This window comes from Bos indicus, chromosome 1, assembly GCF_029378745.1.
Source record: "Bos indicus isolate NIAB-ARS_2022 breed Sahiwal x Tharparkar chromosome 1, NIAB-ARS_B.indTharparkar_mat_pri_1.0, whole genome shotgun sequence".
NCBI lineage: Eukaryota > Metazoa > Chordata > Mammalia > Artiodactyla > Bovidae > Bos > Bos indicus.
Window position 1 is genome coordinate 136,153,963 of NC_091760.1, and position 24,885 is coordinate 136,178,847.

The window sequence follows — 24,885 nt, forward strand, 5'->3', positions numbered from 1 at the left end:
AAACCAAGGTACAGATCATTAAACTCTCAGGTTACTCAAGTCATGATTTTCTCTCAACAGTCAAGAATAAAATGAGGAGAAACGCTGACCAAGCAGTTTGTCATTGGCTATCAACAACTAGAGAATCTACAATCCTATTTCGCCTCCTCGCCCCATACCTTTTCCATTTGAACATTAGGTTCCATCCCACAATCTGCCCAACACTTGGGAAGCTACAGAGAAAAAAATGAGATGCTCACGGGGTGGGAGTAGTGAGGTAGGAGAATGGGGTGTTAGTCCTGGAGAGGGCACTACTAAAGTTGGCAAAGACCCCCTACGCACCAGGCGTGTAATTCACGTCATCCTGACACCTTTCTTTCCTTTAAGACACTTGGCTGTTGTAGTTGGTGAGCACATTTGGGCTATACTGGAGGAAAATAATCCAGTCCACCAGTCCATGGAGACAAAAAGACTTGGGTGCAGTCTTAAACTTCTACCACTTACTGTGACCTCGAACACTTCATTTAATTTCCCTAAGCCTCAGTTTTTACATCTGTAAAATGCGAATCAGTATTTGCCTCCCAGAGTTGTTTTAGATAACATATGGTGTCTCGGCATAAAGTATTTATTAAAGAAACCCTCTTTTACCTGTCTTTATTTTTTTGGATATGTTAGGGTCTGCTCTGAGGCATCAGTCCCCAATATTTTCTGTCACTAGTGACCGGTTTAGTAGAAGACTATTTTTCCCAGGGCAGGGGGAGCTCGGCAGTTCAGGCGGCAACGCGAGAAATGGGGGAGCGGCTCTGCTTCCACCACTAACCTTCCCTGGCCCTGGAGTAGCGAACTCCTGCTCTAAGATACCTCTGATCCGCCGCCTCAAAGCCCTAGCCCTCGGCGCTTCGCCAATTCCCAGCAAAGGCAAAACCCGTCCTTCCAGCTCCCAAGCCAAGCTTCTGCCACAGCCTCCCTGTAACACCTTAGCCTCCGGGTGGGAACCAACCACTACCGCCGCTTTCTTTCGTCTCCGCCCTCCGCCCCCCGCAGCTGTCGTAGCGTCACTTCCGCCGGAAGGTACGGGCACAACTGTGCGGTTGGCGCGAAAGTCGGTTCGCGGTTCGGCAACTTCCGGGTCTGCGTTTGCTTTGGTCGGGGGCGCCGCTGGGTGCGGCGGGTGTGCGCCGGGCTGGCGCCCGACCCCAGCCGCAGTCCCGCGGGCCGCGCGGCCCCCTACTCGCCGGCCGGAGATCCCCTGGCTCCACCGAGGTGAGTGAAGCTCAGAGTGAGCACCCAGCTCCCTCCTCACCTCGTGAGGGGGTGGGGAGGCGGGGCGGGGGAGGGGTCCTCGACGCCGCCTCTGGCCTTAGGGGCCCTGGATTCCGGACCTTGTAACCGGCCCCCGGACCGGTGGATGGGACACCAGAGAGCACGTGACTGGGGCTGGACCGATAATCGGACTTTTCCCTGGCAGCTGGGGAGCGAGAGCGTCTGGCCTTTTAGGGCCCTAACTTGGATGGCTGGCTTTCATGTTTATATTTAAAGTTCATTTAGTGAGGGCTTAACCTATGTCGAGGGCCGCAGATGACCTCAGGGACCTTAATCGTTCTGAGCATTCTCAGGCTAAATGAAATTGAATGGCCATCGGCTTAGGAGACTTAGAGCTCCAGAGCAAAGGTCCTGGATGAATTCAGTTTAGCAACATTAATTTCGTATTTTGATTTACGAAGACTGGTTGTTGTCATCTTTTCCCTTGATTTTGTCCACATTCCACTGTTTCCTACAAACCATAGTAAACGAATTCAAGGGCAAGACCAGAATGTTTGTCCTTCGGCATTCTTATTTGCGCAGAAAAACAGGTGCTTTAAACCTTTAACTTTATATGTAATGTGTTTTTGCTCTTGTTAATGGTTCCTTTATTTTGACAGTTCAGAAATGTCCAAAAATGACAAAGAACCGTTTTTTGTGAAGTTTTTAAAGTCTTCAGACAATTCTGAATGTTTTTTTGAAGCTCTTGAGGTAAGACTACTTGACAATGTCTTGCTGTGAATTCATTTTCTTGTTTCTAGTGTTTTTGACTTAGGCCTTTTATGTCTTAGTCATGGTTATTTTATTTTCATAATAGTTTTACTCTAGTCTACATTCGTAGATATCTCATTGTTAACACACTTTTGAATTGATATTAGTATATCATGTATTTTGGGGGGCTTGAAGTCTTTACTGACTTTTATATTGAAAGTGATGGGCCTACTAGTCTTAGAAATTAAGTAGTTTTCTTTTGTCTACTAACCATAGACCTTTGTGTGTTGAAAAAACTTGAGGTAGTCATATATTGGTTACACTTCAGTTTTTGTTTTTGTAAATTGTTAAAACTATGTTTCATTATATAGTTTCATGTGGGAGGATGTAGGGGTAGTGTCTCCCCTAGTAGCATCACCGTGGCCTGAGAAATTGGACCCCAACTCAGACTTACCAACTGGAATCTACTTTTTAACAAGATCTTATGTGTGTTTAAGAAACACTTGTAGCATGTTTTTCTTTAAAGTTCATTCATTCAGCAAATAATTATTGTGTTCATCATCCGATAAGCACTGTTCAAATACTTGGGATACACAGTGGTTTAGATAATGAGAGCAGGCAAAGATCCATACTTTCTCAGAGTTTACATTCTGGTCTAGCTAGAGGAAATAAACTAATCAGATATATAAGTGTGTGAACTATATAGTATGTTAAAGGTGCAAAGTGCTGTGGGAGGAGAAATGGGAAACAAGTTAAAACATTCCAGAAGATGTTTGTTAAGGAAGAAGGGAAGTTTACAATTTATTTTAAATATAGTGTGATATATTTTGTGGAGAAGTTGGTATTTGCAAACACTTGAAGGAGGTGAGATAATGAGCCATGTGAATATGTGGGGAAGGTTTCAGTTTCAGGCAGAGGGGATAATCATGCACAGGCCCTGGGAAGGTGCTTGCAGTGACTGTCCTGCTTTATTGTGGCTCAAGTGTAGTGTGAACAGGAGATGTGGGATGAATGCTAAGGTTTGCTTCAGAGAGTAAAATAAAGAAGTAATGAGGGCCTTGTGGTCTCTTTTAAGGACTTTGGCTTTTTCTTCCGGTGAGATGGAGAGCCACTAGGGGAGTTTAATCAGAAGAGTATTATGAGCTGACTTACTCGTTTTAAAAGGATCACCCTAAGTATTTAATGAAAGGACTTCAAAATTTGTTAAAATATTTGAGTGCTTATTGGGAGCCAGGATATGTTGCCAAACAAGATAGATCATGAAACGTTCTTCTTACAAGGGAGAGAGACAAAAACAGTGTGTATGTATGTATATATAATATTATACATATTATATATGCTAGTATACATAATACTACATCTGTGTTACTTTCTTCGTAAAATTGGGAAAGAATATTTTAGAAAAGTGGGGTCAGGAAAATCATCTCTGAGGAAGTGACATGGGAGCAGATGCGGTTGAAGTGAAACAAGTCAGGTGAAGTCCTGGGGGAAGAGTATTCCAGGTAGCAGGGGGAGAAAGCAAAACCTCTAAATGAGGTCATACTTAGCTTGTTCCAGGTCTGGAAAGAAAGCATGAGTGGCTAGAGAAGAGGAAGCAAAAGGGATTAGAGGAAGAAGTAAGCATGGGAAGACAGAGACAGGCAAGGGCCAGACTCTGTGGTCTTGTAGGTGATTGTAAGAAATGAGGATTTTATTCTGAGTGTGGTGGGAAGCTCCTGGAGGTTTTGACCAGAGTGACATGACCTGATTTGTATTGTTGAAAAGATTAGTAGCTGCTGTGTGGAGAATAGATTTAGGGCAAAGGATGAGAAGGAACCCCTTTGGAGACTCCTGCACAGGCCCCGTGAGAGATTATGGTTCCTTTTGATAGGAAGAAGGCTGGATTTGAGATGGATTTTGAAGATAAGAGTTCATAGGACATAAATACAGGTGAATAATTTCATATGCATTCTTATTTTTTCTTTCAGTCAATAAAAGAGTTCCAATCAGAAGAGTATCTTCAGATTATTACAGAAGAAGAGGCATTGAAAATAAAGGAGAATGATAGATCACTGTATATCTGTGACCCCTTTAGTGGTGATGCCTTTGATCATCTCAAAAAGGTTTGCTAACTTTTAGTGTGTTCTTTCAGGTACTGTTTTTGGTTTGTTTTTGCTGGACATAAGTTCTTTACTGGTCATCATGTATTTTGTATATTATGAATTGAGAGGAATCTTTTGGTTTTGAAAGATCAGAATAGTATTTTTAAAGTGTAATTATGTTCCAGTAGGCTTTGGTTGGGCTTCCCTGTGGCTCAGACAGTAAAGAATCCACATGCAATGCAGGAAATCTGGGTTTGATCCCTAGGTTGGGAAGATCCCCTGGAGGAGGGCATGGCAACCCACTCCAGTATTCTTGCCTGGAGAATCCTCATGGAGGAGCCTGGCGGGCTACAGTCCATGGCGTCACAAAGAGTCAGACACGACTGAACGAGACTAAGTACAGCACAGAACAGACTTTGCTTAATATGTGATTTTTATATTTCAGGGAATTTAACCTCACTAAGTATAATTTAACCCTATAGTAATGAAGTATTTACTGATGAAGTTCTAATGTACTTAAACCCAGTTTGATTGTAGAGTAAGAAAGGATTTGTTTCCTTACTGTCTTTACTGTGTGCTCTTGAATTTTAGTACCTGTGCTTTGTATAGGGTATGAAAACTTATATGCTAAAAGGAAGCGAATTGGGGATGAGCATTGCTAATATATCATTGAGCCATCTTATTTCTTTTTGTTGATTCTAGAGTCTACTGACTCATTACTTTTTTGGTGTCTGGACAAGAGAGAAGCATTGAAATAAAAGTAAACTGGCTATAATTCCATCCAAATTACAAAGAAGTGACTCTTGTTTGAAGGAGAAGAAAACATAGAAGAGTAGCTAGATGCAGTACTATACAGTATATGGAAGGTCTGTGCCCATGTTTGCCAAAAGCATTATTGGTCTTACCCTCCTTTTGGAAATAACACCTCTTGTCAGATAGAAGCAATAGCATTGAATACTCAGTTTTCTTATGACTGACCAAAAAGATAGAAATAGACATTTACCCTGTAGACATTTACATCAGTTATGTTTTGGTAACTTTGGCAACTGTAGGCTTTTTAGTCTGGCCTGGATGTGCTGATGTTGAGCAAGATTGTTAACTTTTCTCAGTTATCAATGAAAGTGATACCTTACAAGAAGTTTTTGTGGGCCTTTCTTGGAAAAACACTGAGTTGTGAACAGTGTTTAAAAACGAATGTAGAAACTACCTAGGGTTATGCTTTTTTTGTAGCATAATAGGTATTTTAGAGGGGAATTATTTGGGTTCTTACACTTCACTGCCTCATTGGCTGGGTGCTTCATTTGAACAGTAAAGGTAGATGTTTCCTAAATATTATGGCATAAGGCTATTACTAGTATCCCCTATTGCTAAGATTTTGTTTTGGAGATTAAAATTTTAATGGCAATTTAGAGTGAGTGTAACTTTTGGAGCTTATTTCTTTTGATAGCCTCCGTTGTTTGATTTGCTTGTGTGTTAATGTGTGGTATGTCTGAGAAATTATATAACATGTGTTTGTTTTTTTAACAATTTGGTGGGTTTTCTGCAGTGATCAACTTCTCTAAAGAATTGGTAAATACAGTGTTACAAAATATAATTTTCTAAAACCGTCTCTTCCTACTTAATAATCTTTCCTTGTTTTTGTAGCTTGGTTGCAGAATTGTTGGTCCTCAAGTAGTCATATTTTGTATGCACCACCAGCGATGTGTCCCAAGAGCTGAACATCCAGTTTATAACATGGTTATGTCTGATGTAACCGTGTCCTGTACAAGCCTGGAAAAAGACAGAAGGGTAGGTGTTGCTGTATTAAGTGGACTATCGTCAATATATATTTGCACACTTAATTTTTCACTGTATAGGGGATGTTTTGAAAGACCTTGCATTTGGTGCTTATGACATGTAACAGAGTCTAGATGATATTGTATGTCTTTTTTTTATTTATTTAATTGGAGGCTCATTACTTTACAATATTGTAGTGGTTTTTGCCATACATTGACATGAATCAGCCATGGGTGTACATGTGTTTCCCATCCTGAACCCCCCTCCCACCTCCCTCCCCATCCCATCCCTCAGGGTCATCCCAGTGCTCTGGCCCTGAGCACCCTGTCTCATGCATCAAAGCTGGACTGGCGATCTGTTTCACATATGGTAATATACTGTTTCAATGCTATTCTCAAATCATCCCACCCTTGCCTTCTCCCACAGAGTCCAAAAGTCTGTTCTTTACATCTGTGTCTCTTTTGCTGTCTTGCATATGGGGTCATCATTACAATCTTTCTAAATACTGTATATATGTGTTAATATACTCTATTGGTGTTTTTCTTTCTGACTTACTTCACACTGTATAATAGGCTCCAGTTTCATCCACCTCATTAGAACTGATTCAAATGCATTCTTTTTAATAGCTGAGTAATATTCCATTGTGTATATGTACCACAGCTTTTTTATCCATTCATCTGCTGATGGACATCTAGGTTGCTTCCATGTCCTGGATATTGTAAACAGTGCTGCAATGAACATTGGGGTACACGTGTCTCTTTCAATTCTGGTTTCCTTGGTGTGTATGCCCAGCAGTGGGATTGCTGGGTCATGACTGAGCAACTGATCTGATCTGATCTGATGGCAGTTCTATTTCCAGTTTTTTAAGGAATCTCCACATTGTTCTCCATAGTGGCTGTACTAGTTTGCATTCCCACTAACAGTGTAAGAGGGTTCTCTTTTCTCCACACCTTCTCCGGGATTTATTGTTTGTAGACTTTTGGATAGCAGCCATTCTGACCAGCGTGAGATGGTACCTCATTGTGGTTTTGATTTGCATTTCTCTAATAATGAGTGATGTTGAGCATCTTTTCATGTGTTTGTTAGCCATCTCTATGTCTTCTTTGGAAAATGTCTGTTTAGTTCTTTGGCCCATTTTTTGATTGAGTCGTTTATTTTTCTGGAATTGAGCTGCATGAGCTGCTTGTATATTTTTGAGATTAATTCTTTGTCAGTTGCTTCGCTTGCTCTTCTCCCATTCTGAAGGCTGTCTTTTCACCTTGCTTATAGTTTCCTTTGTTGTGCAGAAGCTTTTAATTTTAATTAGGTCCCATTTGTTTATTTTTGCTTTTATTTCCGTTACTCTGGGAGGTGGGTCATAGAGGATCCTGCTGTGATTTATGTCAGAGTGTTTTGCCTGTGTTTTCCTCTAGGAGTTTCATAGTTTCTGGTCTTAACATTTAGATCTTTAATCCACTTTGAGTTTATTTTTGTGTATGGTGTTACAAAGAGTTGTAGTTTCATTCTTTTACAAGTGGTTGATCAGTTTTCCCAGCACCACTTGTTAAAGAGATTGTCTTTTCTCCATTGTATATTCTTGCCTCTTTTGTCAAAAATAAGATGTCCATACGTGCGTGCGTTTATCTCTGGGCTTTCTATTTTGTTCCTTTGATCTATATTTCTGTCTTTGTGCCAGTACCATACTGTCTTGATGACTGTAGCTTTGTAGTATAATCTGAAGTCAGGCAGATTGATTCCTCCAGTTCCATTCTTCTTTCTCAAGATTGCTTTGGTTATTTGAGTTTTTTTTGTATTTCCATACAAATTGTGAAATTATTTGTTGTAGTTCTCTGAAAAATAATGTTGGTAGCTTGATAGCGATTGCTATAGATTGCTTTGGGTAATACACTCATTTTCACTATATTGATTATTCTGATCCATGAACATGGTATATTTCTCCATCTGTTTGTGTCATCTGTGATTTATTTCATCAGTGTTTTATAGTTTTCTATATATAGGTCTTTTGTTTCTTTATACTATACTAAGTCACTTCAGTCATGTCCGACTCTGTGCGACCCCATAGACGGCAGCCCACCAGGCTCTCCCGTCCCTGGGATTCTCCGGGCAAGAACACTGGAGTGGGTTGCCGTTTCCTTCTCCAGTGCATGAAAGTGAAAAGTGAAACTGAAGTCGCTCAGTTGTGTCCGACTCTTAGCGACCCCATGGATTGCAGCCTAACAGGCTCCTTCGTCCATGGGATTTTCCAAGCAAGAGTACTGGAGTGCGGTGCCATTGCTTTCTCCGTTTGTTTCTTTAGGTAGATTTATTCCTAAGTATTTTATTCTTTTTGTTGCAATGGTGAATGGAATTGTTTCCTTAATTTCTCTTTCGGTTTCTCGTTGTTAGTGTATAGGAATGCAAGGGATTTCAGTGTGTTAATTTTATATCCTGCAACTTTACTGTATTCATTGATTAGCTCTAGTAATTTTCTGGTGGTGTCTTTAGGTTTTCTATGTATAGGGTCATGTCATTTGCAAACAGTCAGAGTTTTACGTCTTCTTTTTCCAATCTGGATTCCCTTTATTCCTTTTTCTTTTCTGATTGCTGTGGCTAAAACTTCTAAAACTAGGTTGAATAGTAGTGGTGAGAGTGGGCACCCTTGTCTTGTTCCTGACTTTAGGGGAAACGCTGTCAATTTTTAACCATTGAGGGTAATGTTTGCTGTGGGTTTATCATATATGGCTTTTATTATGTTGAGGTATGTTCCTTTGGCCGCCTAATGTGAAGAGCTGACTCATTGGAAAAGACCCTGATGCTGGGAAAGATTGAAGGCAGGAGGAGAAGGGATGACAGAGGATGAGATGGTTGGATGGCATCACCAACTCAATGGACATGGGTTTGGGTGGACTCTGGGAGTTGGTGATGGACAGGGAGGCCTGGTATGCTGTGGTTCATGGGTTCGCAAAGAGTCGGACACGACTGAACTGAACTGATGTTCCTTCTGTGCTTGCTTTCTGGAGAGGTTTTATCATAAATGCATGTTGAATTTTGTCAAAGGCTTTCTCTTCAAAATTGAAAGCAGTGGACTCTTTTATTGCAAACTGGCTACTTAAAATTTTTTGTTTTGATTTTAAAAGGAAACTCACTTTTTTTCTCTGTATTATCAATAAATTTGTCTTTGAGTCACCTTTTTCCACCATAGTTAATCTTTTAAAAAGGATTCTGAGATTTACACATATTTTTTCTATATTCAGTATGTCATTTGTATATTTTTAAGTATGTGCATCAGTTCAGTTCAGTCGCTCAGACATGTCCGACTCTTTGTGACCCCCTGGACTGCAGCATGTCAGGCCTCCCTGTCCATTACCAGCTCCCGGTATTTACCCAAAACTCGTGTCCATTGAGTCGGTGATGCCACCCAACCATCTCATCCTCTGTCATCCCCTCCTCCTGTCTTCAGTCTTTCCCAGCATCAGGGTCTTTTCAAAATGAGTCAGCTCTTCGCATCAGGTGGCTAAAGTATTGGAGTTTCAGCTTCAACATCAGTCCTTCATAGTATATTAAAATATATAGTGTTCACTGTAGAAGAAAAATGGTTAAATTCATGGAGTTGCAAAAGACAGACATAGGAAAATAACGTGCATAAAGGTAATTCTAAAATTTATACTTTATATTTATCTTCTAAAAAATAACTTCATGAATTATTTAACTTGTAGTGATGAGAAATATTTGTGTGTTCAAGCTAAGAACAACAAACAGTGTTTATCGGACATTGTATTTAAAAATGGAAGAAATATTGTTTGATTCTGTATTAATTTTCTTTTGGGGCTACAGGAAGAAGTTCATAAATATGTACAAATGATGGGTGGACGCGTATACAGAGACCTTAACGTATCAGTAACTCACCTTATTGCAGGAGAAGTTGGTAGCAAAAAATACTTAGTTGCTGCAAACCTAAAGAAACCTATTTTGCTTCCCTCTTGGATAAAAACACTTTGGGAGAAGTCACAGGAGAAGTAAGAGATATTTTAGATATTTTCTAGATTTGAATAAGTGTTATCATTTTGGCATATTATGGGTTTTCATGGGGGGCGGTTTATGGTATCCGTTTGGGTGAACTCCGGGAGTTGGTGATGGACAGGGAGGCTTTTGCATGCTGCAATTCATGGGGTTGCAAAGAGTTGGACACAACTGAGTGACTGAACTGAACTGATGGATTTGTTATTTGGGACAAAAATTGGATCATTACTCTTTTCTCCAATGAAAACAAAAGATAATCTACAAGTTCTTATTATCAAGGTATAAGTTGTTAGGTAGACTGGGCTATGGACTTAACATTTGCTACGAGATAATAAATTCTTTGGTAATAGAATTGTTTTCAGCAGTGAACAATGATAAAATAGTTGAGAGAATCTGTGTGGCAACTGTAGCTTTTATGTTGCATTATCTTTCAATACCATGCCCTCATGTTGCTGCTGCTGCTGCTGCTGCTAAGTCGCTTCAGTCATGTCCAACTCTTGTGCAACCCCATAGACGGCAGCCCATCAGGCTCCGCCATCCCTGGGATTCTCTAGGCAAGATCACTGGAGTGGGGTGCCATTTCTTTCTCCAGCCCTCATGTTAGGATGGAGAATAAATTTTAGCCACTTTGGTATTTGTATTTCTTCCCAAAGGGAACATATTTAAGGTTGAATATAAACATATATAACCCATTAACTGAGATGTAATTATTCAGTAAATGTTAATTAAGCCCATTTTATGTACCTGTCCTGAACTAGGCATTAGGTAACTGGAGAGCAAAACAAGACATCATCCCTGGCCTCATAGAGCTTAGAGCCTATTTCAAAAGATAGAATTGAGTCTCCCTTAGAATTCGATTAACAACCAATACGTATTTAGTTACCACTGTTTAAATTAAGTAGGCATTTTCCAGTCTTCCTTTCAGCACCATCCAGCATATTCTAAACATGTCTCTATATTGGCATCATCATCATTCCTAGCCTGTTTCATGAGTACATCTACCTACCAGGGCAGCAGAATGATGATATTTTTGTTGGCATTCTGCCAAAAATCTTTGCTTATTATTTGTATAGTATAATGGAAGAATTAAAAGTCTGTCTTTTTAGTAGGCAACCAAAGAATCTTTGAATTTTTAGTTAGAATTTTAGACTTATAAGTTTGGAAAGTGCACTGCTTTGACCAGCATGGATTTATAGTTAACTGAAATATATGTATTTTTTCACTTAAAACAGTTTTATTTGAGGCTCTGAAACATTAATTTTTTTAGAGACATGGTTTGAGCTAGATGAGCAGTTAGTATAATTCTAAGTGTGCTTGTCAGTTTCCCTTAATATTGATCAAATTCCTAAAAAATGAGGAAAACATTAGTGTTACTTCTGTTGTTTGTCATTCTTCTGATAAAGTTTAAACTACCTGGTATTTTGATATCTTAATTTACGGGTTTTTTGTTTTGTTTTGTTCATTTTCCCCAGGAAAATAGCTAGATATACTGATATAAACATGGAAGACTTCAAGTGTCCTATTTTTCTTGGTTGCATAATCTGTGTGACTGGCTTATGTACCTTAGACAGGAAATCAGTTCAGCAGCTAACAGTAAAGCATGGAGGACAGTACATGGGACAGTTGAAAATGAATGAGTGTACACACCTCATTGTGCAAGAACCAAAAGGTAAAACTGTTTCCCAAATAGATGATAGAATATCTTTTACTTCTGATATTTCATAAACATGCACATTTCTTTTTTCTTTATTTTTGGCTCTACTGGGTCTTGTTGATGCATAGGCTTTTCTCTAGTTGCAGCAAGTAAGGGCTGCTGTCCAGCTGGAGTGGCTTCTCTAGTTAAGTGGCACAGGCTCTAGGGTATGTGGGCTTTAGTACTTGCAGTTCCCGGGCTCTAGAGCATAGGCTCAATAGTTGTGGTTCACGGGTTTAGTTGCTTCGCAGCATGTGGGATCTTCCTGGACTAGGGATTGAACCTGTGTCTCCTGCATTGGCAGGTAGATTCTTTACCACGAGCCATCTGGGAAGCCCTCTAATAATAAATTTTAAAGGCTTGGCTTCATTTTTAATTGAATGAATTATCCTTACTGAGTAAACTGCAAATTTTAACTTGAAGATACACCTTGAAGAACATGAAACTACTAAAAGAAAAATATATTACCAGGAAAAAGAGTTCCTTAAAATTGCAATTAATTTTGGCGTTCTATAACCATTATAACTATTCTGGAGAATATTTTTACTGATTCTCTGAAAATATATAAAAATTGATGAGAACAGAGTTGTATTAACATTTTTATTGTCTCTTTTTACCTACACAGAGAGTTTTTACCTAGATATCAATGTTGTTTTTTTCTTCCTAGGTGTGACTGTGAACAACTGTAATTGCAAAAAAAATTTTTACATTTTATATTAGAAATATGTATTTTGAAACTACTTTCCAAAATGTTTTATTGTATCATGTCACCTTTGTTTCCATCTAAGCGTATTCATCCTCATATATCTCTATAAACTATAAATATACTGTTATCCCTTAACCCTATTCCTTATAGTATGAAACTGAGGGTCAGAGTCTCCTGAGCAGTAACTGCTTTAGATAGAATGGTTTCTTCAGAGTGTCAGAGCAATTTAAATACTTGTGTTAAGTAGGAATTGAAGTATATATACACATAAATATATGTATATGTATATATACACACAGTAATTAGTTTAAAAGTGAAAAGTGTAAAACCACTAAATTCTGTGAGTTATCCACATGTTACAGATTAAGAAGCTGGTTTAAAGAACTTAAGAGATGGAAGCTATATTCAGAAATTTTATTTCAGTTACCCCAGTAATGGCTTCTGTCTCTGCAATTTTGTAAAAGATAAACCCCTCACATAGCATGTGTATTTAACACAACACACATAAAATATAATTGGATAATAACCTAATATATTGCCTTTTAATACACTGTATAACATACCTCTGAAGAGTAATTGCTGGTAATTTTAATTTTGTTTCAGGTGAATTTTTTTCATAAGCTTTCATATAAATATTTCTGCAAAGATGGATTTTAATGGCTTGCATTTCTCTCTTTTTTAATTGACATAATAGGTCAAAAATATGAATGTGCCAAGAGATGGAATGTACACTGTGTGACCACGCAGTGGTTTTTTGACAGTGTTGAGAAAGGTTTTTGTCAGGATGAATCCATATACAAGACAGAGCCTAGATCAGAAGCAAAGAGTATGCCTGATACTTCAACTCCTACTGGCCAGATCAACACAATTGATAGTAAGTCTCTTTGGGATTAAGCAGTCATTTTTAAGACAGTTTTCTGTGTAAGGATTGATTTGTTAATAGGATCAATGAGATACAGTAGAGAATTCTCTCTTTTCTTACTTTGTTTCCAGGTGTAATTGTATAATAAAATAACCAAATTATATTAAAAAAAAATTAGTCCAGAACTTCTGCTATTTCATTTTCTAATGAATACCTACTTTCTTTCATATCCTTATATAATGCACAAGATAGTTAAAGAAATTAAGAATATTAATAAAGACTTAAGGGAATTAAGTTTTTAAAACTTGACTGGCATGTGGATATTAGTCCTATTTCTTTATTAGTTTGCTACAGTTGTTATAGATCATCTGTATTCATATAAAATTTAAAAAACATTTCTGTTTTGGAAGTACCATGTATACTTGTTGTTGGCAATATTACAAATGTTACCAAATTTTTTTCCAATATAACCTTCCTGGACCTTGAAGTCAGCAACTTCAGATTTTTATTGGAAGCCAGTCACTATTAAGAGAATATATTAAGTATATTTTCATTAAAATGAAGCTTAATTAGATTCATTTTCCCTTTTCATACTTGACCCCCAAGATTTCAGTAAAGCCACTTAAATTTTACTTTAGAGATTGTTCATGGCTCTTCTGGTATAAGAAAAGTTCACCTATAGGAAAATATGTGATTAGTTATTTTATTTCCATAAATTTATGCATCTTTGTTTTTAATATGTAGGTCGTACTCTTTCAGATGTCAGCCATATTTCCAACATCAATGCAAGCTGCATAAATGAATCAATATGTAATTCAGTTAATAGCAAACTGGAACCTACAATTGAAAATCTGGAAAATTTGGATATCAGTGCATTTCAGGCACCTGAAGATTTATTAGATGGTTGTCGGGTATGTCTTTATTATGTAATGCACTAAGCGATAATACACGTTGGTACTTGTAGCTTCACTCTGAAGACCCTTCAGAGTTGGGCTTGCTCCTTACCTACAGAAGCCCACCACTCAAGCTAAGCAAATGCACTCATTAGGCCGTGTTTGTCTTTTAGCTATTAGGGTCTCTTTGCTTGGGATGTACCTTTATATGTCATCCATTAAACTTCATATCATTTTTCAAATCTTCTTTGAACCCTCCTAACTACCTTAATCTTCCCATGTACTGTGGGGGTTTTTTTGGCTGCATTGGATCTTCATTGCTGTGATCAGGCGTTGTCTAATTGCTTCAAGCAGGGGCTGTGGTTCATTGTAGTGCCTTCTCTCGTTGCAGAGCCTGGGCTCTAGGAGCACAGGCTTCGGTAGTTGTAGCACACAGGCTCAGTGTTTGGGGTAAATAGAGTTAGTTACTCTGTGGCATGTGGATTTTTTAGACCAGGGATCGAATCCCTGTCCCCTGCATTAGCAGTACGGATTCTTAACCACTGGACCACCAGGGAAATCCTATCTACTGTATTTTGAGACCATTTAGTTTCTGAACCACTTAATGGATTTTTATTTATAATTGTCATTTATTGTTTATAATAAGTGAGACACTGTGCTGATTATTTCATATACATGTTAGTATGTCATATATAATCCCATTTAATTCCCACAAATAACTCAAATGGATATTATTCAGGCTGAAACTCAGAGGATTAAAGTTCTTGTCCAGAATCTCACAGACAGTAAGTAACTAGCCATTTACTCCACAAAGCCTGTATTTCTAAAGATTAGGTACACCACTTTGTTTAATATCTCTTGGGCTATTTAATTTTTTAGTGTCTGAGTAACTGTCTAATAAATGCCTTGATGGTAACATCTTATATATTTTTTAGAACTACTTAGTATATTTCTTGCTTGTAGACTGAATAGGCTATGCACTAATTCTCAAGGAGTTAGTTAACTAGTTAACTTAACTAGTTAAAGTTAAGCAAAGACTTAACTTTCTTATTTTAATCTTCAGGAAATTGGGCAAATTACCTTCCTTTCTATACTTTTAAAACTTAACAGTTTATTAATAGAATAGGAGGTGTTGTGTAATCTTTTATCTAGACTCTACTAATTCTGGATGTGACTTAATTATTCTTATAGGAAATGTATGATTACTCATTTTTGTTAAAATGTAATCTAGTGATGGAGGTTATTTAGTTTGGGATATAAATGCAGTTTGGAATAGATTAAGACATTTTTAAAAGATCCATTTTGTAAAATAGAGAAGAAGAAGATACAATATAGTAATATTGATTAAATTGATTTCCGTTCAGTTCAGTTGCTCAGTCATGTCCAACTCTTTGCGTCCCCATGGACTGCAGCACACTAGGCCTCCCTGTCCATCACCAACTCCCAGAGTTTACCCAAACTCATGTCCATTGAGTTGGTGATGCCATCCAACCATCTTATCCTCAGTCATCCCCTTCTCCTGCTTTCAGTCTTTCCCAGTATCATAGTCTTTTCCATTGAGTTAGTTCTTCACATTAGGTGACCAAAGTATTGGCGTTTCAGCTTCAATATCAGTCCTTCCAATGAATATTCAGGACTGATCTCCTTTAGGATTGACTGATTGGATCTCCTTGCGGTCCAAGGGACTCTCAAGAGTCTTCTCCAACACCACAGTTCAAAAGCAACAATTCTTCGGTGCTCAGCTTTCTTTATAGTCCAACTCTCACATCTCACATGTGCACATATTGATGGTTAAAAATAAGTTACTGAATATGTTTCATCCTCAAAGCGTTGTGCTTAGCTCTTTGACCTAATTTTTTTTGTTTAATCAACTATGAAAACTGTATTTCAGTATATAAGGAAGAAAACTGATTTAAATAGTCTAAGTTGGACTTGCTTGGTAGTCCAATCATTAAGAATCCACCTCCCAGTGCAGAGGACACAGGTTTGATCCCTGGTCTGGGAAGATTCTTCAGTGGCTCAGCAATAAAAAATTCACCTGCAATGCAGGAGACGAGGGTTTGATCCCTGGGTTGGGAAGATCGCCTGGAGTAGGAAATGGTAACCCACTCCAGTATTCTTGGCAGTAAAATCCCATGGACAGTGGAGTGAGCCTGGCAGGCTATATACAGTCCATAGAGTAGAAAAGATTTGGACACAAACTGAGCACGCTCGCACTCTGAGGCTTCCCATGCCGTCAGGCAGCTAAGCATATGTGTCACAGCTGCTGAGCCCGCACACCCTAGAGCCTATTCCCTACAAAAAGAGAAGCCACTGCATTGAGAAATCTGCACATCCTCACGAGTAGCATCCACCTGCCACAGCTAAAGAAAGCCCTCGCGCAGCAACGAAGACCCACACCACCAAAGAAAAAGCCTAGTATGTTGAAGTGGTCATGTGGTTAATCATTGGTAGCCGACCCCAAATTTAAACCTAGATTTTCTGAATTCACATATTTAACTCCAGTTTATTTCAGTAATTACTTGGAAATTTACAAGTAGTAAGACCAGTTTAAGAAGCTACCTACATTTTAGAAATTGCTGTGCACTAATATTCAGAAGATATTTGAATTATTCTGGTTTCTATTTTATTTAAATTTTCAGTACTTATCAGTAATGGGTAATAATGTTATGGGATTGTGAAGAAGTGATAAAATTTAAGAATTATTTAGAAATCAAAGTTTCAGAATATACTTCTTAATATATTTAAAATGTAAATATAAAGGTTGCCTTATTTACACGTAATGGGTTTAGATCACACTTTCAATAAATAGATTTCTATTGAGAGAAATAGGCCATTTTAAATGTGTTAATCTAAAGCCAATTTTTTTTTTTTTTTCATTGCAGATCTATCTTTGTGGTTTTAATGGCAGAAAGCTAGATAAACTGAGAAGACTTATTAACAGTGGAGGTGGAGTTCGTTTTAATCAGCTCAATGAAGATGTAACTCATGTTATTGTGGGAGATGATGATGATGAATTGAAGCAGTTTTGGGATAAATCAGCCCACAGGTTTTTTCAGTTTTTGATTCAAAGCAATTTCTACTCTGTAATGATTTTCCTTAAAATTGCATATCCTGGCAGTTATGGAAACTGCATGGTACATGGGATAATGGTATTTATGGTTTAAACTAATATATAACTGTACTGTTTTTGTAGGCCGCATGTAGTGGGAGCAAAATGGTTGCTAGAGTGTTTTAGTAAAGGCTACATGCTTCCTGAAGAGCCATACATCCACGTTAACTACCAGCCAGTGGAAATTCCAGTTTCAGATCCACCTGAAAGTAAAACAGCCCTTTTGAAAAGGAAGAACAACGGCTTCTCTAAGAGTGACTTTGTTCCTGAGGAGAAGCATGAGCAAGCTGATGAAGATCTGCTCTCTCAGTATCAGACTAATAACCCCACAGTAGGTAAGAAAGAATGACCAGTGTTAACAGTCATTAAATATTTTGGTAACAGAATACATACTTATGTGATTTCTGCCAGGTTCTTTAGAATTTAGGTTATACTAACCTCTTTCTTCCCTTGAAGTTTTATTTGTGTTACTTTTTTTTCTTTTAAGCAGACAACGCTAAGAGATTCTAGACTTTCTGAGTCCCTTTTTTCTCTTCAGTTCACCTGTACCTCTTGGGTCTGGTTTTTAAATACTGTCACTTGGTTTGTGTGTTTGTAACATCCTGAGTTTATTACAGGGGTCAGTTCAGTTCAGATGCTCAGTTGTGTTTGACTCTTTGCAACCCCATGGACTGTAGCACGCCAGGCTTCACTGTCCATCACCAACTCCTGAAGCTTGCTCAAACTCACGTCCATCGAGTTGGTGATGCCATCCAACCATCTCATCCTCTATTGCCTCCTTCTCCCGCCTTCAATCTTTCCCAGCATCAGGGTCTTTTCCAATGAGTCAGTTCTTTGCATCAGGTGGCCAAAGGATTGGAGTATCAGCATCAGTCCTTCCAATGAATATTCAGGACTGATTTCCTTTAGGATTGACTGGTTTGATCTCCTTTCAGTCCAAGAGACTCTCAAGAGTCTTCTCCAATGCCACAGTTCAAAAGCATCAGTTCTTTTTATGGTCCAACTCTCACATCCATACATGACTACTGGAAAAACCATAGCTTTGACTATATGGACCTTTGGTAATGTCTCTGCTTTTTTATATGCTGTCTAGGTTGGTCATAGCTTTTCCTCCAAGGAGCAAGTGTCTTTTAATTTCATGGCTGCAGTCACCACATGCAGAGATTTTGGAGCCAAGAAAATAAAGTCTGTCACTGTTTCTATTGTTTCCCCATCTATTGGCCGTGAAGTGATGGGACCAGACGCCATGCCATGATCTTAGTTTTTTGAATGTTGAGTTTTAAGCCAGCTTTTTCACTCTTCTCTTTCACTTTCATCAAGAGGCTGTTTAGTCCCTCTTCGCTTTTTGCCATAAGGGTGGTGTCATCTCCATATCTGAGATTATTGGTATTTGTCCCGGCAATCTTGTTTCCAGCTGGTGCCTCATCTAGTCCGGCAGCTTCATCTAGTCCGGCAAGGTATTTGTTACAAGGTATTTTAACCTTATAACAAATGCCTATTAGTTTGTAATTGTAGCTTTAATGAGTATAATGCTGCACTGTAGACTACTGTCTCAGGATGTAGTCTTCTCAGTGTGCTAAACACAATTGCCAGTGAAAAGTTGTAAACAGCATTTCTACTTTTTAAATACTTTTTATTATAGAGTATTTAATTCATCCAAAAAGATATAAAGAATAATTTAACAAATAACCATATACTACTAATCTAACTGTTTAAAAACTATAGGATATTCTGTTTGGTCAAAATTCTCCTGTGAATCCATCCTCATTTTCTTAGTAGTTGATAACATATATATATCTGTAAGTAATATACACACTGTTTGGTTTTGTGTGTATTTTAACTTACATAAATCATACATGATATGTACTCTTTTGCTGCTGCTGCTGCTAAGTCCCTTCAGTCGTGTCTGACTCTGTGCGACCCCAGAGACGGCAGCCCACCAGGCTCCCCCATCCCTGGCATTCTCCAGGCAAGAACACTGGAGTGGGTTGCCATTTCCTTCTCCAATGCATGAAAGTGAAAAGTGAAAGTGAAGTCACTCAGTCGTGTCTGACTCCCAGCGACCCCACGGACTGCAGCCCACCAGGCTTCCCCGTCCACGGGACCCTCCAGGCAAGAGTACTGGAGTGGGTTGCCATTGCCTTCTCCCTAAACATGCAAGATACTCATCTCATCCTAGTAACTGGTTATGAATATATCACACTGGTATATGAACATGCCATAGTTTATCTATTGCCCTTCCTGAGGAGATTTTTATTGTGGTTTTTTTGTTTTGTTTTCTAATAACAAACAGTACTGCTGAAATTGTTCTTGTGTGTGTCTATGCACGTGAACAAGAATTTCTCTAGGGTGGGATGACTGATTCCTGGGATAAGTTTGTCTTCTACTTTCTTACATAAAGCATATTGCTTTCTGGAGTGTTTTAGTTTACCACTTTATACTAGAACAATAGTAAGTGTTCCTGTTGTTGCACATCCTTTTAACATTTAGTATTTCTCATAAGGCTTGAAATTCTTATTAATTTGATGGGTATAGAGTGGGATCTCATTGTGGTTTTAATTTTATAACATTGCTAATAAGGTAGAGCATCTTTTTGAGTGTTATTTGGCTATACTTTTGTTTTAATTAATTTATTTTTTATTGAAGAATAATCACTTTACACAGTTTTGCTGTTTTCTGTCAAACCTCGACGTGAATCAGCTATATGTATACATACATCCCCTCCCTTTTGAAACTCCCTCTCATCTCCATCCCCATCCCACCCCCTCTAGGTTGATACAGAGCCCCTGTTTGAGTTTCCTGTAAAGTAGGTTTTTTAATCCATTATTTTATGGTTTGTTTTTTTCTGTTTTATGTAAGTTTTCCTATCTGAAAGTCATAAAGTTGTATTTTAAAAGTCTTAAAGTTTTGCTTTTTCATATTTCGTCTTCAGTCCACATGGAGTTGATTTTTGCATTTGATAAGAAGCATTCAAATTATCAGTGTAAATAATCACTTATTCTCAAACTTTTTTGAATAGGCCATCCTTTGTCTACTAATTTGCCCTCTTGCCCCTGTCATTTATTAAGGGTCTGTTAAGTGGGGACCTGTGTTTAGGCTTTTTATTCTGTTCCATTGAGATACTTCACTGATAAACCATCTTATTTTAATAGCTTTTGTAATATGTTTTGATATCTGAAATGTCAAGGCCCTCCAGTTTCCTTTACAAAAGTTTCTTACCTATTCTTGAACTTTTGCTTCTATATAAATTTTTAAAATTAATTTGTCAGTTTGAATAAATCTGTATGGGAATTCGGTTGGGATTGTACTGAAATTATTTGGAGCAGGATTGACATCTTTACAATAAAAAGATCTTCCTGTCCATGAATATAGAATATCAGCATACAGTTTATGTTTTTCAATAAAGTATAACGAGTCATAAGATACTAGACATGCTATGTTACAACTATCCCTAATTTTTTGTATTTTGTGTCTGTTCATTTGATATTTTAATTCTTAAAATTATATTTTACTGATATACAAGAATAAAACATTTTGAATAAGAACATTTTGGGTATTGAGTTTTTTAAAAATTGTGGTAAAATATGCCTGACATAAAATTGACCATTTTAACCGTCCTTAGATATACAGTTTAGTGGTATTAATTATATTCACATAGTTTTGCCACCATCATTACCATCCATGCCAGAACTTGATCTTCCCAAACTGAAACTTTATAGGCCTTAAATAGTAACTCTATATTCCTCCAGCCCGTTTCCTGGTATCCACCATTATATTTCTGTCTCTATGAATTTGACTATTCTAGTTAGCTCATATACATGGACTCAAGACAATACCTTTTGTGTCTGGCTTATTTCACTTAGCATTATGTCCTCAAGGCCATGTTTTAGCATGTGTCAGAATATCATTCCTTATTAAAGTTGAATAATACTCCACTGTATGTTGGAATTGTCTGTTCCATTTTCTGTTGATGGACACTTGAGTTGTCTCTACCTTTGGCTGTTGTAAATTATGGTGCTATGAACATTGGTGTACAGATATCTGTTCAAGTTCCTGCTTTCAGTTCTTTTAGATATAGTCTCAGAGGTGGAATTGATAAGTCATGGTAATTCTGTGTTTAACTTTTTGGGAAACTATCTTGCTGTTTTCCACAGTGCTGAACTACTTTACATCTTCACCAGCTATGCACAAAAGTTCTAGTTTCTCTATATCCTTAGAACATACTGTATTTCCTTTTTTTTTTTTTTTTTTCATATAAAAGTCATCCTCACGGATTTGAAGTGATATCTCACTGATGGTTTTGATTTTCATTTCCCTGATTAGTGATGTTGTGCATCATTTCCTGCTCTTATTGGCCATCTATATATCTTCTTTGGAGAAATGTTTATTCAATCGGGTTGACTGTTTTTTGTTACTGAGTAGTAGGAGTTCTTTATATATTCTGAATATTGATCTCTTATCAGTTATTTGATTTGTATATATGTTCCCCCTTCTTTGGGTAGTGTTTTCACATTGTGTTCTTTGGTAGATGAAAGTTTTAACTGTGATGAAGTCCAGTTTATCTGTTTTTTTCTCATTGCCTGTATTTTTGGTGTCATAATTAAGAAATCATTACGAAAGCTAGTCATGAAACTTTCTCATATGTTTTCTCATAAAAGTTTTGTTTTTATTCTTCTTTAGAACTTTGATCTGGGTATTACATGCTTTTCCTCTGTTCATTGGAATTATCATATGGTTTTTCCTTCTTGCTGTGATAAATCGTATTAGATTTTATATTGTCAAATCAAGTTTAAATTCTTCTGGATGTGATATATTCATCTTTTTTACACATTACTATATTTAGTTTGCTAATATTTGATTTAGGCTTTTATCTACTCAGTGTGATACTGGCTATACTTTTCCTTTGTCTGTTATCTTTGTTGGATTGTGTTATTAATTGAGTGGATTGAGGATTATTCTTTCTTTTTAAAAAAATCTCAGTTTGTGGTAGATTGTGGGGTTATTTTTTCCTTTTTTTTTTTAAATCTCAGAGTTTGTGTATCATTGGGGTTCCCTATCCTTGAATGTGTGATGAAACTCATCTCTCTGGGCCTAGTGTTTCTTTGTAAGAAAATTTTATAGTACTAATTCACTTAATGGATATAAGACTGTTCAGTTGTGTTTTTTTCTGCATCAACTTTTGTAAGCTGTGTTTTCTAGGAAGCTTAATGGCTAATTTTAATAGTCGTTTTAGGAAACTAACTTCATTCATAAATTTATTTTTTCCTTCTGATTTCTTGAGTTGCACGATTTGCTTTCTTTTTTTTGTTAGTCTTTTTATCTAAGTATGTCAATAGATTTCTCTCAAAGTACTCACTCAACTAGTTGTATTTCAAAATATATTTTTTTTAAATTATTTTATATTTTGATCGCACTGGGTCTTCATTGCTGCACACAGGCTTTCTCTAGTTTTGGAGAGCAAAGGTTCCTCTAGTTGCAGTGCACAGGCTTCTCATTGCAGGGCGTGGGTTCCTCCTTACGGGGACTTCTCCTGTGGAGCACAGGCTCTAGAGCACTTGGGTTCTAGTGGTTGTGGCATGGGCTCAGTAGTTGAGGCACATGGAGTCCACAGCATGTGGACTCTTCCCAGACCGGGAATCAGACCCATGTCCCCTGCTTTGGCAGGTGGATCCTTATCTACTTTACCACCAGAGAAATCCCAAAAGATCTTTTATGTAGAATTTTTGTAATTTGTTATTGTTGTTTCTCACTCGCAGAGTCGTGTCTGACTCTGCCACCCCATGGACTGAAGCACTCCAGGCTTTCCTGTCATTCACTATCTCCTGGAGTTTGCTCAAACTCGTATCCATTAAGTCAGTGATGCTATCTAGCCATCTCATCCTCTGCTGCACCTTTCTCTTTTTACCTCTAATTTTTCCCAGCTTCAGGGTCTTTTCTAATGAGTCTATTCTTTGCATCAGGTCGCCAAAATATTCTGTTCTAAATGTTTTCTAATTTTATCATATATTTGGTCTGTGAGGTGTTTAGTAAGTAGTTTTTGTAAATATTTTTCTGTGCCTCAGAAAAATGTTTTCTATGATTATTTGGAAATTTTATACATTTGTATGATGTAATCAAGTTTTGTCAGTTCTATCTATGCATTAATGAAATAGATGTTAAACTCCTCTATTGTAATGGTGACTGTCACTTTTTCCATGCAGTTCTGTCACATTCAGTTCTTTTGTGTGTATTTTGAAGTCTTATTACATGGGGATCCTCATTTTCCTAATTTTTCATTTACTTAAGATCTATTTTATCTGATATTAAAACACCTATGCCTGCTTCACATAGGTATTTTTTTAGTGTGACTTTCTTTTAATTGAAAATTGGTTGATTTACATTTGTTGTTACTTGTAATATATTTGGATTATTTTCTACCCTCTTGTTCTGTGCTATTTGTCCCATTTTTCCATGCTTCCTTGGTTTTTGTTTGTTTTTTTAACATTTTTGTCTTTTGGATGGGTTGAGCTTGCCTTTTCCTTCCCCAGATCACACTTCCAACTCTGCATCTTTCCCTCTACTGATTTGGAAGTTTATATATACTGTTTTATGTTTTCAGTGTTTACCCTTGAAAATCTAATGCACATCATAGCTTAAAATTTAAAATTAATTAGAATTTTTGTCTTTCTTGTGAATAATTTAAGAACCTTATAATGTTTATCTTCAGCATCACTACCAACCATACTCTCTACACATGCACTCATTAATATATTCAGCTTATGTGATTTCGTCTTGTATTTTCATTGTCCTTTAATCTCACAATTAGGCATTGTTGTTTTCTATATTCAGTAATTGTTTTGATTTACCAGCATATTTAGCTACTTCTTTGCTCCTGATTCCTTATTGCATCTGATCTCTCTCCTTTGAAATAATTTTCTTTTTTCTTAAGATATATCCTTTGGAAATTTCTGTTAATGTCTTTATTTTGCCCTTGTCCTTAAAAGACAGTTCTAGACAGTTAATTTGTCAGAGCTCTTGGGAGATATTTTTTCTTTGTCATCTGTTTCCATGACTGCTAATTAAGAAGTCAGATGTCAGCTTACTTGTCATTCTTTTGTAGGAAATCTTTTTTTCTCTGGTGGTGCTAATGGTTAAAAATTCACCTGCCAGTGCAAGAGACACAAGAGATGAGGGTTTGATCCCTGAGTTGGGAAGTTCCCCTGAAGTACCAAATGGCAACCTGCTCCAGTGTTTATGCCTGCAAAATTCCATTGATAGAGGAACTTGGCAGGCTGCAGTCCATGGAGTCGCAAGAGTCTGACACAGCTTAGTGGCTAAACAGCAGCAGCATCTTTTTTCTCTATTTTTAATACCTTTTTTGTGTGTGTCCTGGAGTTTTACCATTTATCTGTCTTATTTGCAAATCATTGTACTTTTTGAATCAGAGAATTAGTGATTTTTTTTTCCTTTATTAGTTTTTAAAAATTTTTCATCTATTATGTGTTTGAATATTGCTTTCCTTCATTCTCTGTATTCTGTAACTCCCCTTTAGCTCTGTGTCCTTAATCTGTCCTTCTAATTTCATCTTTTTATTTATTAATGTAATTTCTTCAGATTTTCCTTCTACAACACTGTTTTTCTGTTTAGCTATTGCCTAATATGTTTAACCCATCCATTAAACTTTCACTTTCAGTATTTTTCAGTTCATAGAAGTCCTAGTTCTTTAAGTAGTGTGTTGTTCTGTATTTGTGGGGGGGTTTTGCTTTATTTCTTGAGACATTTTAAACCTATT

The 24,885-nt window shown here is 37.3% G+C and overlaps 1 protein-coding gene across 4 annotated transcripts in view; it reads left to right on the top strand.

Moving 5' to 3' along the window:
- Positions 1 to 1,062: 1,062 nt before the first annotated feature.
- TOPBP1 (DNA topoisomerase II binding protein 1) overlaps positions 1,063 to 24,885 on the top strand; it is a 71,224-nt gene continuing 47,401 nt past the window's right edge. Inside the window, exons 1-10 of one of the 4 annotated variants that reach the window (XM_070794667.1) lie at positions 1,063 to 1,242; positions 1,902 to 1,992; positions 3,960 to 4,094; positions 5,718 to 5,861; positions 9,663 to 9,844; positions 11,321 to 11,517; positions 12,942 to 13,121; positions 13,854 to 14,020; positions 16,888 to 17,051; positions 17,199 to 17,449. In XM_070794667.1, the coding sequence (XP_070650768.1) occupies positions 1,909 to 1,992; positions 3,960 to 4,094; positions 5,718 to 5,861; positions 9,663 to 9,844; positions 11,321 to 11,517; positions 12,942 to 13,121; positions 13,854 to 14,020; positions 16,888 to 17,051; positions 17,199 to 17,449 (1,504 nt within the window). In that variant the 5' untranslated portion in view covers positions 1,063 to 1,242; positions 1,902 to 1,908. Of the gene's footprint in view, positions 1,243 to 1,901; positions 1,993 to 3,957; positions 4,095 to 4,775; positions 4,940 to 5,717; positions 5,862 to 9,662; positions 9,845 to 11,320; positions 11,518 to 12,941; positions 13,122 to 13,853; positions 14,021 to 16,887; positions 17,052 to 17,198; positions 17,450 to 24,885 lie in introns of those variants that run through there. The other 3 variants (XM_070794666.1, XM_070794661.1, XM_070794673.1) reach the window with 3 other exon arrangements.